This window comes from Pygocentrus nattereri, chromosome 11 (genome assembly GCF_015220715.1).
Source record: "Pygocentrus nattereri isolate fPygNat1 chromosome 11, fPygNat1.pri, whole genome shotgun sequence".
Classification (NCBI taxonomy): domain Eukaryota; kingdom Metazoa; phylum Chordata; class Actinopteri; order Characiformes; family Serrasalmidae; genus Pygocentrus; species Pygocentrus nattereri.
Genome location: NC_051221.1, coordinates 13,782,522 through 13,797,521, shown reverse-complemented (window position 1 = coordinate 13,797,521; position 15,000 = coordinate 13,782,522). Strand labels below are relative to the sequence as shown.

At 45.8% G+C, this 15,000-nt stretch overlaps 1 protein-coding gene across 1 annotated transcript in view; it reads right to left on the bottom strand.

Moving 5' to 3' along the window:
* LOC108435612 (adhesion G protein-coupled receptor B1-like) overlaps positions 1-14,776 on the bottom strand; it is a 23,548-nt gene extending 8,772 nt beyond the window's left edge. The window contains exons 1-18 of the mRNA XM_017711579.2: positions 14,266-14,776; positions 8,341-9,269; positions 7,052-7,201; positions 6,861-6,956; positions 6,583-6,744; positions 6,309-6,473; positions 5,321-5,485; positions 4,969-5,133; positions 4,754-4,855; positions 4,359-4,465; positions 4,023-4,217; positions 3,801-3,869; positions 2,701-2,809; positions 2,471-2,614; positions 2,294-2,369; positions 2,004-2,106; positions 1,417-1,460; positions 21-144 (exon numbers count right to left, since the gene is read on the bottom strand). Of these exons, the coding sequence (XP_017567068.1) occupies positions 21-144; positions 1,417-1,460; positions 2,004-2,106; positions 2,294-2,369; positions 2,471-2,614; positions 2,701-2,809; positions 3,801-3,869; positions 4,023-4,217; positions 4,359-4,465; positions 4,754-4,855; positions 4,969-5,133; positions 5,321-5,485; positions 6,309-6,473; positions 6,583-6,744; positions 6,861-6,956; positions 7,052-7,201; positions 8,341-9,064 (2,700 nt within the window). The 5' untranslated portion in view covers positions 9,065-9,269; positions 14,266-14,776. The remainder of the gene's footprint in view (positions 1-20; positions 145-1,416; positions 1,461-2,003; positions 2,107-2,293; positions 2,370-2,470; positions 2,615-2,700; positions 2,810-3,800; positions 3,870-4,022; positions 4,218-4,358; positions 4,466-4,753; positions 4,856-4,968; positions 5,134-5,320; positions 5,486-6,308; positions 6,474-6,582; positions 6,745-6,860; positions 6,957-7,051; positions 7,202-8,340; positions 9,270-14,265) is intronic.
* Positions 14,777-15,000: the final 224 nt, after the last annotated feature.

The window sequence follows — 15,000 nt, the reverse complement described above, 5'->3', positions numbered from 1 at the left end:
TTCACATGAACTGGACTCACCGAATCGGGGTTCGGCCGCGCTAAAATGGCGAAGGTGGAGAGAGAGTCACAGACACATTTGGTTTTGGAGTCGAGCGCGAGCGCTCTGCAGCCGCGTGCGGACCACGAGCCCAGCAGAGAAGCACTGCACGAGGAGAGAGGGGAGGGGGAGAAGGGAGAGGGAGATGCGCACAGAGAGAGAGAGGGGGAAAGAGAGAGGGAGAGAAGAAAAATCTCAGTGAAAAACAATGAACCTTTCTCCAACCCTTGGGAATTCTGCATTTAAGGTTCCTCCCAATGTGTGTCAGAGGCAAAGAAGAGAGGAAAAAGAGAGGATGATGAGCAGAGCGGTCAAGCAGGAGTGCTATTCACGGACTATAGTAATCCTCAATGCGTCTCAGGCTTATCTTCACTTTTGCATTTGAATATTGCAGCAATAGCGTTTCTGCATTGTCCTCATTGTTGGTATACTTTGTCAGAGGGTGGCCACAGGTTTACCATTTAAATAGATGAATGAATAAAAGACTAAGCCTAGAGCTTTTAAACGTCAAGTCCAGCTATTTGGCAATGGTTAACATGATTGTTATTTCTTAACCAAACTACAGGGTATGGGTCATCGGTTCTAGATGCACATTATAGTCATTTGCATATGCATAATATTGGCTGAGCGCTACAAGCAGGCCAAATGCCACATCTCTTTCTTCCTCTTCCTCTCTCTTTCTCACTCTCTCTCTATGACATGATGTGGTTGCCATGGTGCTGTTGGCAGTGGAGACAGTTTGTGACTGGGGTGGTTTGTGGTGGATGTCGGGTCACATGACCTAGGCTAGAAAAAGCCAGAACCCATAGAACTGGACAAGGGTCAACGAAAGGGTGGAGGGGCCAGAGGAGTGGCTGCAGTGGTCCACTCCACTCCAGTGACATTTAACTATACCATTTTCTTCCTGCCCTGGCGGCCACTGCCAGCTGTCACAGTGGGTGTGTATCCTCTAGGCCAGTGAATGGAGGATGAAAGCATTTCAGTGTTTATATCAACATAAGAGTTCAAGTGTGTGAATCTATCTAAATGCAAATGTCCCACCTGCATTTTCTGGGGGCCTATCTGTGTGTGTTTGTGAGCTGCTATGCTACAGCAGTTTCTCCCGGCATACTAACGTGTGTGTATCTTCACAGCCACCGGAGAGGGTTGTTTAGTTTTCTTCTGCTTGTTCAAACAAATGATGCAGAAGGAAAAGGCTTGTGAGGATGACTTGGACATTACTATGGTGACACATGGCAGTTGGGGGCAGTAGGGTGCTAGTGGCCTTTTCTGCTGTGAAATTCTCAGGGCCAACTGGCCTGCTAACTTTGGAGCACACTCACTCACTCACTCATACGCACACAGTTCAGAATCACAAGCTACAGAGTTAACACTTACGTTTCACTCTCATCCCAGGCAATGCATGTCTCATTGATGGTGCCCTGCAGAGAGAAAGGCCAAGTGTCATTACAGTCTCCTTATATAATTAGTACTAGTACATTCATTATAATTCTACCACATTCACTGTAATTCTTTACAATCAGGGCCATTTATGAACATTTGGGGATCCTTTTTACTTGTAGGGTCCACCCAGTCATATTCTTTTATATGTTAAAATAGAAGAGAATAAATACTGATACTGTGATCAGGAAAATGTTGGAAAGTGTTGCAGAGGGGACATAAACCATATAATAATTATGACTAGGAATACAAATATACAATTCATATGCTTTTCCATATGACTGTGAACAACAGAAATGTATCATAAATAATACAGCCGTGTTCAAGTGGAAGAGCCTCAATTTCTTTATTTTTAAGATCAGTAATGACTTCATATCTTCAGATGTCTAAAAAAGAGATCCCCCCAGTGGCTAATAGCAAGGCACAATTATAATTCCCCAACATTTATTCTAATTCTAGAACATCTGTTGCAAATGGCTGTAGGTTCCTGCACTATAATTAGTGTGTATGTGTGGTTTACTCACATTGTTCAAGTGAGGGAACTCAATCTCCACGGGTGCAGAGAGGAAACCAGGGTTGGGCTTCACAGTTATTGTCACAATCTTGGAGTTCAACAAGGTGCTGTTGCTGGAGGGATGAAAGTTCACAAGTTAGCATCATTGATAACGAGGCAAAGGTATGTGTCATTTGCAGTAATGCTGCACTGTCTGTGGTATTTTGCTGTATTGTGTCCAGCCACTCTCCAAGGTGGTGCAGAGGATAAGACTGAGACTGTGCAAGCACACTTTATAGAGTGCATGTATGTAATGTGTACCTCTGTAGAGACAGGATAGGGCCCAGGTTTCTGTACAAAACAATGCCAGTCACAAAGCCTGTGCTGTCTTCAGCACCTAGAAACACACCCAGTAAGAATTTACATAAGTATCAGTGGAAAAGGTTTGGATATGCTATACATACATACATATATAAGTTTGCGTGTGCATGTATGTACCTGGTACATCTAAGCTCAGGGCATTGCGGGACACTACGATTTTCTCTTCGGAATTGCGCACCCATTCCATCATGCCTCTCCACCCCTTCATCGGAAAGGTCACATCTGAAGTCATAGTTTTGGGGCGCTTCTGGATGCTCAGCTCTGATGAGACAAGAGGAAAATAAGAGTCATACAGAGAAACAAACAGACCAGTAACTAAAAGCCTCACATGCAAACTGCAAACTCACCAAGGTTCTCCGTCACTTCATAAATGTCTTGGAAATCTCTCATCTGCTTGCCGATCATGTCAATGAAGTCTTCTATCAGACTGAAGAATTCCTTGATGCTGCCCCCCATCTGAGGGAGAAAGAGAGAGATAATCAATACACACTCATATACACTCTGTACCATGTAGCAACACCACAAGTCCAAGACATGAGTATGTCAAGTGCTTCCTTGGCTCCTTAAATGGAGTAGCGGCTGATTCATTCGTACGTGCCAAGTGTGTGAGGGATTTCGTACGTCTCTCTGACGCACATATGCGTGTGAGTGTAGGCGTGAGGTGTTTGCATTTGTGCCCTTCATTTTTTCTCTGCCTATACAACTCCTGTTCCCTCATGGGCTGCCATGACAACACACAGATTGCTGTGTAGGCGGAGTGACTCTCACTTTCTTTTTTTCCCATTTAAACTCGCTCACCATGTTTTTTTTGCATGTGTTAATTCTAGTGACCCTAAACTTTAAGATCAGGGAAGAACAACACTGCTCTTGCGATCTGCAACCCCCCAAACCCTAACTTTGAAGGGGTCTGGGGTTGGAGCTCAAGAAAGTTTGAAAAGGTGGAGAACATATAAAATCTGTTCCTACTTGATATACATACACACACAGTTATCAGAGACCATGTTCTCTCCTCTGAGACTCTATTTTAATAGAAACCTTAATAGCATTTGGGGCAAGCACACTGGCGCATACGAGTCCTGTTGCCCATTGTATGTGAGCATGAGACTCTACTTCAGTAGGAGTAGGTTTTTTTATTTATTTTTGGACTGGCACAATCTGAGTGGGCCACGTGAATCAGTTTCATATGGGAGACCCGTATGGGAAGACAATGAATCACCCTGTGCTCTTAGGTAGAACTCATCCAGAACGGCATCTTAATGTTGACTAATGGTGCTCTGTGCCAGAGCGGGATAGCTGTGAACTCATGCACCGCACCTTTCCAGGCCCACGCTACACAGCTATTCTGCCTAATGAGTCAGTTTCTATATTCACCAGCCAGGCACTGGGGAAATGGACTCTGGGCGATAATGAGAATGTTGAAAGTGTTAAGGGAGATACACACACTCACCAGCTGTGTCTCTTCCCATTTGCCATGGTGTTCCTCCTTCAGTAAATTGCTGATTGTCTGAGCATAGTTCTAATTGGAAATAGAAAGAACAGTCCATTCAGGTTGCTAGTGGTACAACACAGGACAAGAGTCAAGAGACGGTGTTGCACCTTTGCTATGCTTTTAGATAAAAGTGTTATAAATCATGATGCGGGATAACCCTTTGTTTAAAGCTATGTTTACCTCTACGTCAGCATTACTAAGGCTGTAACCAGAGCCTCTGAAGATTTCTGTAGTGTTCCTCAGCACTTCCATGACGGCCAGCAGGTCACCACTGTATTTTGTCCCATCATTTGAGGTCATCCTCAGTCTGGACAGCATCTCAGACACACCATCCACTAACAAACCTTTCTGTGACTTAGAGAAGTGTTCACGAGCCTAAGCACAGAAGAAACACCAATGTTGGATACTGTATTTAGTTTTCATTCAGAGTTTGCAGTGCTTTTAATCTTGAAAATACATGAATATCTTCCATTTATATGTGAAATGTTATGGATTATGCTAGCAAACTACTCATACCAATGCCTGGATGTCCTGGTACTCCTTAGAGATGCATTTGATGTAGGTGGGGTTCTCCCAGAAGGCCAAGCCTACAGCATCCAGGGTGCAGCGGCGAATGACCATGCCTATGGCAGAGCAAATCAGAGGATTCACATATGCCGGTGGGACAAAGGGATGAATAATGTAGGCCAGTGAGAAAGTTAGCAACCTCCTCTAAAATCGGGCTATCCCTTATTTTGGATCATCTTGTACTGACCCACAAACAAAACCCACACCGGTGGCTACAGGGAATTTTCAATGCACTGCCTTGCTCATAAACTAAAACTGAATTGGATATTCTGCTGTTCACTATGAAGAAGGCTAATTCCTGTGTGTATACTTTTATGTTTCTATCTGAAAGTTCTGCTCTGTACCTGTGGCATCAGAGGGGCAGGGAATAGCAGCAGTGTCTCCCGCTGGAGTTCTCTTCCACACCACGCTGCCATAGTTTTCCTCAACACAGATCTCATGGGGCTCTGCAGGGTACAATATTTGGCCCACTTTAGTTTTGCACAGACTGTCAGCTCAAAAAGGACTGAAAATTTGCTAACATGATACATTTTTTTAATATTACAACTCTGTTACTTACCAGGGCATCTCTTCTCGTTGCAGCGTCTAAGTTCAGATTTGTCGCCAACACAAGGTTCTCCGCCAAAGAATGGACCTTCGCACACTCTTTGTCTCTGTTGGCTGCCTCCTCCACATGTCTTGCTGCAGCTGCCCCAAGAGCTCCAGGAGAGCCATCTCCCGTCCACTAGAGGGCAGCAACGCATAAATTAGAACAGCTCAACCTATGCAAGCTTTAGCCATCTCAATACTAGTAAAATACTTGTAAATGCTTATACATTAAAATGTATAACTAAAATATTTTACATTTTTTATTAGCAAAAGTTTGCATTTGATTAGCATATACAGCATTGAAGTGACAGGCAGGGGCATACCTGGGCAGTCTCTGAGAAAGCAGTTGTTAATCTCACGCCAATCTCCCCTGCACTCTGAGCCACCATATGATGGGCCATTACACTCTCGTGTGCGTTGCCTTGTCCCATTGGAGCAAGAGGCAGAGCAAGCACTCCAACCTGACCATTCATTCCAGGAACCATCGACTGTGGAGAGAGGAGAAAGACAGTAAACTTCACAATCTAAAGCAGCTAGTTTTATTTACTAACTTCACTAATGGCTGTAGAGGAAAAGGCAAGTTTGAACAAAAGCAAACAGCTTTTGAATCACTTTTTTGGGCAGGGGAGCCGTGAGAAGATGTGCCCTCATTAAAGCACTCCTGTCAGATTTTGTTCTTTTTACTCCAAACAATCTGAGTCTCAGAGGTCAAAAGGAAGGTTTATACTAATAAGGACACTCAGGTGTGTAAGCATGTGGGTGTGATATAACCCAATAGACTTACTAATGGACATGCACAAGGCTAATTAGGAGTCTCAGGAGGACATAAATTACTCCCTGAGTACCTCCTCATTAGATAGACTCTTTAGTGCAGAGGTCTGTGAGGAGCCTTTATTTGCCCACTACAGTTTACTGCAATGGAGTGTAACACTTCACTCTCAAGGGCTCTTACCTCTGTCTTTTGGCCTTTTTTGTGGTGGGAAAAGTCAGAAACTGCCAAAAACACTAGATAAGCTTGTTTCTTCTGAATATTGTGATAAGCATTCCATATAAGAATGTGCAGATGGTGCTAATCAAAACTCAGTCCATGCGCTGCCATTTTACATAGTACAAGGCAAGGGGTAGATAGTGGACTACGGCGCCATCTGGTGTCCAAACTGGAAATTACACTCGGCATAGCATAACACATCTGACAATAGGATTTAAATGATCATTTTTACAGATGCTCCTCTAAAAAAGCCCAGATCTCCTACTTTTCCTCTCTCTTTTGTACTGTGCTTTTTGGTGTATTACTGTGCAGGGTGTACTGACCAGGACACACAGCGATGTTGCAGAACTTGGTTTGTTTGCTTGGGCCCCTGCAGGGTTCTCCTCCGTTATTGGGTGGCTTGCAGACGCGGACACGGTCACGGTAGCCACGTCCACAGGTAGATGAACACAAACTCCAAGGTGCCCACTCATCCCAGGCTCCGTTCACTGGAGAGACAAAGACAGTAAGAATTAAGCTTTGTCAATATGCACAAATCATGTTAGGTGCTGTCAGGTCTACATGTGTTTGTATCTACACATGTGCATGAGCGCTTACCTGGGCACACAATGGAGTTGTTGCAGGGTCTGTTCTCCCTCAAGGGTCCGGTACACAGAGTGCTATGTGCAGAAGTCATACAGTTACGTGTTCTACTCTGCCAGCCCTCTCCACAGGTTACAGAGCAGGCACTCCATGAAGACCACTGATCTTGATTTGCATCTAAAGAAGGAGAGAGAAAATGTGAGGTACAGATGTTATGGAAGATGATTCAGTATGTTGGCAAACTCATATCATTAGTATGTCTACTAACTGGAGTTTTTGTTGAAAAGTCTTACCTGGTTGAGGTGCCTGCAGAAGGCTGGTCTCCTCTCCATTGTCTCTCCTCTGGCCAATGATGGATCGCAGAGCCTGGCTACGCTGACGCACTTTACCTGCCCAGGTGAAAACAAAGCCTGTTAGCTATCACTCCTTCAACATTTACTCTTCAATCATGTTTCAAATAAATTTCATGGACAGTTGATCTCACCAATGCAAGGCTGGGGGTTACAGGACCGTCCTTCCTCGACCACACCCTCGCAGATGCCATTCTCGGGTTGACATGCCCTGCTGCGGACCTGGATTCCACCCCCACACTCGCTGCTGCACTCAGACCAGCGACCCCAATTAGACCAGCCCTCTGCAGGAGAACAGCACAAATACACAGTTCAAATCACAGTGCTTCTTTTTCGTACAAATAAAAGTTAAAGGAATATTAACGTTTGTTTTGTACTGTAAAAGCTGTACAACAGGTTTCTGCCGAGTATTAAGAAGTGACATTTATGAGTGGCCAAGACTGCCACCTGGTGGAGAACATGACTAACTGCATCCATCTGGAGGTCTCTGAGTCTTTGGGCGCTACAGGGGCTTCAGCTTTTTCAACAGTTTATGTGGCATTTGTCTAACAGATGTACAGACTTATCACGAATTTGGTTCAAAAGTCAATAAACCTGAAGAACACTGTCAATACAGCAGGGGAGTGTGAAAACTTGAAAACATTTAAGGAAGTGCACAAAAAACCACAATGTTATTTAGTTGTTTTGTACCGAAAGGCAGCATTGAATATAAAATGCCAGCACACTGCATGATAAAACAGCTTGAAAAGAGGTTTTAATGCCCACAGTGCTGTGTGTGTGGTTTCTGTGCATACAGGGTGGTTACTGTGGCAACCACAAGTGCAGCACATCGATTGCCTGCTCTCCCTGGCTGTGGAGACATTGTGCGACTGTGCTGGTGGAATATTGCCTCCTGCCTCGCTTCGCAAACACTTCAATCTTGCTGAGAACACACTCACTTCTGCTCTGCGGCTGGGCTAAGCGAGTGGTAGCTCTTGCCGCACTTCAATGTCAGTTTTTTTTTTTTTAAACCCAGTCGAGCAGAAGGGAGGTGTGCAACTGTGCCTTTATTTCATCAGCTGTAAATCTGCTGTTTATGGCTCTGGAGCACAGTGGAGCATGTTCTGCAACCTAAATCTCTGGGACCCGACATGGTCGGGTGATTTGCAGAGGTTGGGAACATTTGAGTTTCTTTAACTGGGAAAAAAGTAACAAGGAACACATTCTCCAAATCACAGTCTTTCATGCATAAGCTAAACCAAAACAATGGTCACCAACCCATCTTCCTGCAAAGTGCCGCTCCAAACCACAACAATGAAACCCAAAAACCACCTCATCCACCAATGAAGGTTGGAACAAAACTTTGAAAGAACTTCATCTGGTAGGTTGGTGAGCACTGGACTAAAGCTACTGCACAAAAACAAGCACATACACACAAACTTACTCATGATCTCGGCATCCCTGTTGCTGTCTCTGATGGTTGGTGTGCACTTGTCCATGTAGACTCCGCCCCTGTAACAGCCACCTGGCCTCCTCTTGGGTGGTTCCCAGCACTGGCAAGGAGTTGCCATGATACCACAGGGATTGCCATGGGTACTGGTTGCAAGGCAGTCTTCCAGCCACTTGCAGAGCATCTCACAGGCGGGTACGCTGGGGTTCCTCTTGCCAACAACCAAGAACTCTGCACTGAACTGGCGTCCCTCATCATCTGTACCTTCCTCTTCAACCAGCATTTCTGTGCCAATGCGGGGAACCACCTTCCTAACCTGCAGGAACTGCTTGCTGGACTCCAGGTAGGCCACAGAGGAGGAAGCATCACACAGCCGCACTACCTCATCAAAGCTCTCCATGCCCAGGTAGGTGCGCGAGGTCTCCAGGAAGGAGTCAAACTGGAAGGTCTTGATCTGGCGTGGGGTGCAGGACTCAGTGGGCTTGGTGATCTTCATGTAGACAGTGTAGCGGCGGGGATCTGGGTTCTGCAGGGTCCAGGAGCAGGGAGCTGATGGAAGGGCGGTTTTAGAGGAGAACAGTCCGAAGAAGCGACTCTGTTCCAGGGTGGCACAGGTGGCTGAGGCAGGTCCAGAAGGCGTAGCATAGGTCAGGCCAAGAAAAATGCACACACAAAGGGCCAGAGAGAGGCCGGTGAAGGAGAGGGGTCTCCACTCCATCTTCTCACTTTTTGAGGATGGATGGATGAACTGGGTTGATCTAGACCTCTTCTGCTTTCTTGACTGTTTAAAGGATTGTCCTTGCTTAAGGTTTTACCTTGTAGGTTTTCTTGGTTCGGTTGTTTGTTTCTGTGCACTAAGTTGGTTTGGATGGAGGGTTGAAGACTTCACTAGAATAACTGGGTCATATCTGTTTGTAGCAGATCTGTACAAAACAACACAAACACATAACAACAACTGACATTAGAATGAGTCATGCAGATGCCAAAGTATTCAGAACAATTTTCATTACTCAGGATTCATTCATGGCTGGAGATCTGTATGGGGTTGAGATAAGTAGCAAGGCACTGACAGGATATCAAAGAGAGCCTGCTGTTAGCTGTTGCAATCTCGGTGCCTCTGCAGTTGCAATAATCATATCACCTGCTGAGGAGTTGACATGCCCATGATTAGCATTAGTTTGTTCGCGCATGCACCCATTATCAGCACGGACGTACTCGAGCTGGCGCAGCTAAAACACAGAGTAATTGCGCTCAGACTATAATTACAGTGCACTTCGCACAACACTCTCCCTCAGTTCCATCTCTTCGTTTTCGCTCGCTCCTCTGCCCACACGTTAACACGTGGCCAGGCTGATTGCGTCAAACTGACGTCCATGAAGATTCCACAAACGCCCACGAGAGGCTGGTGTCGCCTGGAGACTCCGATTTTGGTCCTTGCAGTTTTGAGAAGCCCAGCGGGAACTCTCGCTTTTTGTCTCTTCGACAAAAAAAGTTGACAACAAGGCAGACAAACTCATGCTTGCAGTTTGCAAAGGCAATAAGTTGCAGGGGCGAAGCAACTGTGGAGTCATAGCAGGACCAACAGACTTCTGTCTGGGCGAGATGAAGAATGAGATGAAGAAACACAGAATAAATAAACTTATGCAACTCAAGTAACTACTGCACATGAGTCTTCACAATTGTAATGAAAGAACAGGCAGGAACATTCTTGATGACACCTTCAAGAGGCATGTATTTCTTCAGCTGGCATCACAGAGACTGATAATTAAGCAATGAAACAGAAGAACACAGCTTCTTCTAAAGGTCAGCTGTTTTCTCATCCTCTTTTTCCAGGCTTTCAGAACTATTACTCCCTCAGAAAGAAGGAGGAGAGGAGCGTGAGAGAGGATGGGAGAATCATAGAGCTTCTCTCAGTAGCCGGAAGGTTTCTTGAACTCTCTCTCTCTCCTTCTCTTGCTGGCATGCAAAGTAGCAAGCAGATGAAGGGATACATTCAGGCACAGCTGAACGAGGAGAGAGGAATGGAGGCACTGACAGACAAAAAGGGGATGTGAGAGCAGCTGTGATCACTTCTTCTTGCTGTGATGGAGTCGGTGGGTCCAGGACAGCTTGAGCCATCTCAGATCTACAGGGCACCCTTGGTTAGGAATAGTCTGTTAGAAAAGTCAATTTCATCATCATCAGCATTTGCACATTGCTGCAGACACTGAATGCCCTGAGTAGAGTTGATAGCATCATGCCACCCAACTTTTTTCTGTGTGAAACTATGTGCGACTGCATTTTGCAGTGAAAGCTATAAGGTGACTCGATCCTCTTTTCTTTGTAATCTAAAAGCTCTATCACTTCTAATGGGCTTATCTCCCACTTCCACCCGAGCCCTCACTCTCTATTGAATCTCACACACCGGAAGCCATTAAAGGCAAAATGAGCGCCCTGAAAGTCTCTACTTTTCTCTTCTCCCCCTCCCTCCCTCCCTTCCCTCCTCCCTTCCTCTCTTCCTCTCCCCACTCAATCCTTTTCCCGCCCTACCTCCATCTCTGTCTCACTCTCCTGAAAGGCAGACTGAAATTAGACATTTCATCGGTAGTTATGGAAACAGCTGATGGTTTATTTTTTTGGGGGAGTTGAAGTGGAGAGAGAGAAAGAAGAAGAACGAGGGAGAGGAACACACAGAGAGAGAAAGACAGAAGGCAGGCAGTAGACACTGGGAGAAAATTTATGCAAATTTGCTCCTGTTTTGAGTGCCACTTGTGCAGCTTTAGCTTGAGTATTTACCTCAGGTACGTCTGGCCCCCATCATCACCACCTGAACTCCATACCCCCAACTAATTGACATCTCCTGAACATCTACATTACATCTCATAATATCTGCCTAATGTTTCCTCACACTTTCCTAACATCTCCAAACATCTACTTAATGTCTCCTAGGGCTTACCTAACATCTCCAAACATCTACTTAATGTCTCCTAGGGCTTACCTAACATCTCCAAATATCTACTTGTCTCCTGCCTATATCTGCCTAGTACCTCTATCTACCTATCATATCTACCTAAGATCTCATTACATCTACCTACCATCCCCTAAGATCTACCAGACATCCCTAACATCTCCCTAACACCCTTCAATCTGGTCCAGAACCAGCTCAAGTTTGGAGCTCAGTGCGGCTGCAGCATTGTGCTGGGTGTGAGAGACTGCGAAGCCATCGACTTTCGTCTGACTCACATGGTGAAGAAGAAAAAGCGATTCAGGCGTTGCCATGGAGACTATGCAACTCTCTGCCATGCAAGTGGCCAGACCCTGTGCTCCGTTTTAATAACCACCGTTGCACTTTTAGTCTTGGATGGATGGGTTTAAGCACGGCCATTTGCAACAAGTGCTTTAGGAATTAATTATAAATTGCAGCTCATGGTGTCTATGATTATATGACTGGGTTTCACTGCTCAGCGATGAATCATGCAAGCCCTTTTTAGATCGTCCTCGTGCCGTGTGAGTCAGAGATCTGTTACTGATCTGAGGTCTCTGTGTGTGTGCAGAGGAGCAGCCCACTCACTGCTGACCCTAAAAGCAGCTGTGTGGTTAACACTATCTGATCAGGGAGTCAGTGGATGCTGCGAGCTATAAGGCAGCGATGCTGTTGTACAGCACTTTTCTGAAGTGTTTTTTTTGTGTGTGTGTCTCTTTCTGCTGACGGAGTTGGCTTCCATCGGCTGTTGTCGCCACCGGTGTTAGCAGCACGCATACTAAACTGAACTAAGCGTGCCATGTGACTGCCCACACGTTTGTGTGGGAACAGGCACTTGCACATAAACAAGCACTTTATTAGACCGTGTTTGAACTTCAATAGAACATCAGAAATGTCATTTGTTCCAAGACAAGCATTCAAAAGCATGACTCAGACAAACAATCAGTGTTGTTTAAGTATGTGTGTGTGTGTGTGTGTGTGTGTGTGTGTGTGTGTGTGTGTGTGTGTGTGTGTATGTGGAGAGGTACTGACTTAGTGGTGCCTTCAAACTGATGAATCCCAAACTGAAGACATTCACATGTGCACAAACGTTTCAAAAGCTGGACACTACCTGCAGCTCTGGACACTGTCAACTCAGCAAGGACACACATATACAAACGAAAAGGTGTGTGAGAAGGGTTTCAAGCGGCCGCCGAGTGCGTGCATGACCTCCTAGAGGCATCTGGAGTGAGAATTTGATCTTCTCTGCCACCTCGCTCTATTCTCTAATGTTTTCCAGTGCATTAAACATGCAACATGATGTGGTTTCTATAGAAACCCTATAAAACTATAAACACCTAAATAAACAAAGTAATTTTTTAAGTAAAATAGTCTTTCTAGTGAATGCTGAAGTGACTGCTTTCCAGATCAGCAAATATCAAACGTTTATGAAAGGATAAAAAGGCAGCCCCTACATACGGTTCTACTCTGAAGGGATTCAGGCATTTCGCGTCGAGCGCAGAGAAACGGAGCGCGCAACAAACTCAGTCTGGACTTTTCCAAAACGTTGCGCTGCCCGCGCTTCTCTTTGTGTTTCCTGTGCGTTAAAAACGACTCACCACTCTTATTAACAGGCGGGCGCGCAGTTTGTAACGCAAGTTTCAGTTTGTCTGAGGTTTTGTATCCCGCGCGTTCGCCTGGCTGACATGAAGCACGCTACCTGGGAGGGAAGGTTCTTTTCCAGTCGTTGCTCCAATCAGTCGCGCGTCCCTTGCCGCCCCAATCGACTGCGCAGCTCAACAATTAAATGTGCGTCACTATTTATCTGTCAAAATAAGCACTACTTTATTCTCTGCGGTTAAACCTGCGCTGATTTTTTGCTGAAATTCAATGTGCATTAATTTTTGCTTGAATCTATTGCCCATTACATTTTACTTAAATCCATAGTGCATTACCTTTTTACTTAAATCTATAGAGCAGTACTTTTTACTTAAATCCATAGAGTATTACTTTTCTACCTAAATGCATAGTGCATTACTTTTCTACTTAAATCCATAGAGTATTACTTTTCTACCTAAATGCATAGTGCATTACTTTTCTACTTAAATGCATAGTGCATTACTTTTCTACTTAAATGCATAGTGCATTACTTTTCTACTTAAATGCATAGTGCATTACTTTTCTACTTAAATGCATAGTGCATTACTTTTCTACTTAAATACATAGTGCATTACCTTTTTACCTAAATCCATAAAGCATTACTTTTCTACTTAAATCCATAAAGCATTACTTTTCTACTTAAATCCATAAAGCATTACTTTTCTACTTAAATCCATAAAGCATTACTTTTCTACTTAAATGCATAGTGCATTACTTTTTCGTTCAAATCCAAATGCATTGCTTTTCATTCAATCTCAAAGCGTATTTGATGTTGCACCACTACCGTCGTGCTTCTTCCGCGCGTAAAACCAAACCAGAGGCGCAGTTTTACGCGCGCAAAACGCTGCGCTCCCGCTGTGGAACATTCAGCTGTATTAGCAAAATCCACAAGAAAAACAACGAAACTTACAACGAAAACCTACGTTAGCCAGGAAAAGTCAGCACACAAGCTCCTGCTGAGGAGTCTCGCGCTCAGCGCTCGCCGTTTCAGCACCACGGACAGCGCAGCGCGCGCACGTGGAAACGGAGAGGCGCGGCACTTGCAAACTTTCTTTCCGCGTTCAGAGCGCCTGACGCGATCACAGTCCCCCAGTTCTGCTGCTCCTGGAGCTGCTGTCGCATCTCAACTCATCTGTTACACAGACTCAACAGCTGAGAAGCTCGCGCAACAGCAGCTTTTCCAGAAATGCACGATTTCAGACAAACTGAGCCAACAAGACCAGGACCAAGACCAGGACCAAGACCAGGACCAAGACCAGGACCAAGACAAGTGACAAGAAACGAGAAGCAGCAGTGCGAGAGTGCACGGTTAGAGTTACCTTTAAAACTGTTCGCGTCTTTCCAAAGTTCTCTCCATCCGTGTACTCGTCTCGTGCGCGTCTCGAAGCCTTCCCCTCGCCTCCTTCTCCTGCTCGCTCGGTCCGGAGCTGAAGAGCAGCGCGTGGAGAACCGGAGAAGACGGGGCTCGCGTCGAGAGTCCAAAAGCGGGGCTGGTGAAAGTTCAGACTGACCTCCAGGTCTCAGTGCAGTCCGTGTTCCACAAGCGGAGCTGAATAGCGACTCTGACCAAACTCCAGAGAGTTTACTACCAACTTCTCTCGCTGCTACTCCCTCCGCTCGAGCGGGCTGAGCGGACAGCAGCACAGCGACGGAGCTCCAGCAGAAGCAGCCAAACCGAGACGTCTCTCTGCTCTTCCTCTCTCTCTGTCTCTGTCGTCCGATTCTCTCTCGGTCTTTCGTTCGTCTTCTGCTCCTGGCTGTGTTGGTACTTTTACTCCCGGCTTCGGAGTCCTCCTGCTTGTGGTTTCTGCACTGCACGCGGGCTGTTTCAGTCTCGCTGTGCCTCGTGGCCACCCGGCTACCCTCTTATATCCCACCCCGCCCCCCCTCGAGAGAGAGAGAGCGAGAATGAGAGAGGGAGGGAGGGAGCGAGGCTTTGCGTGGAGAGTGAATGAGACAGCGCGAGGACGGAGGGAGGGAGGGAGGGAGGGAGGGAGAGAGCGCGTGGGGGAGCTGTTCTACGCGCGCGCCTGTGTGTGTGTGTGTGTGTGCGC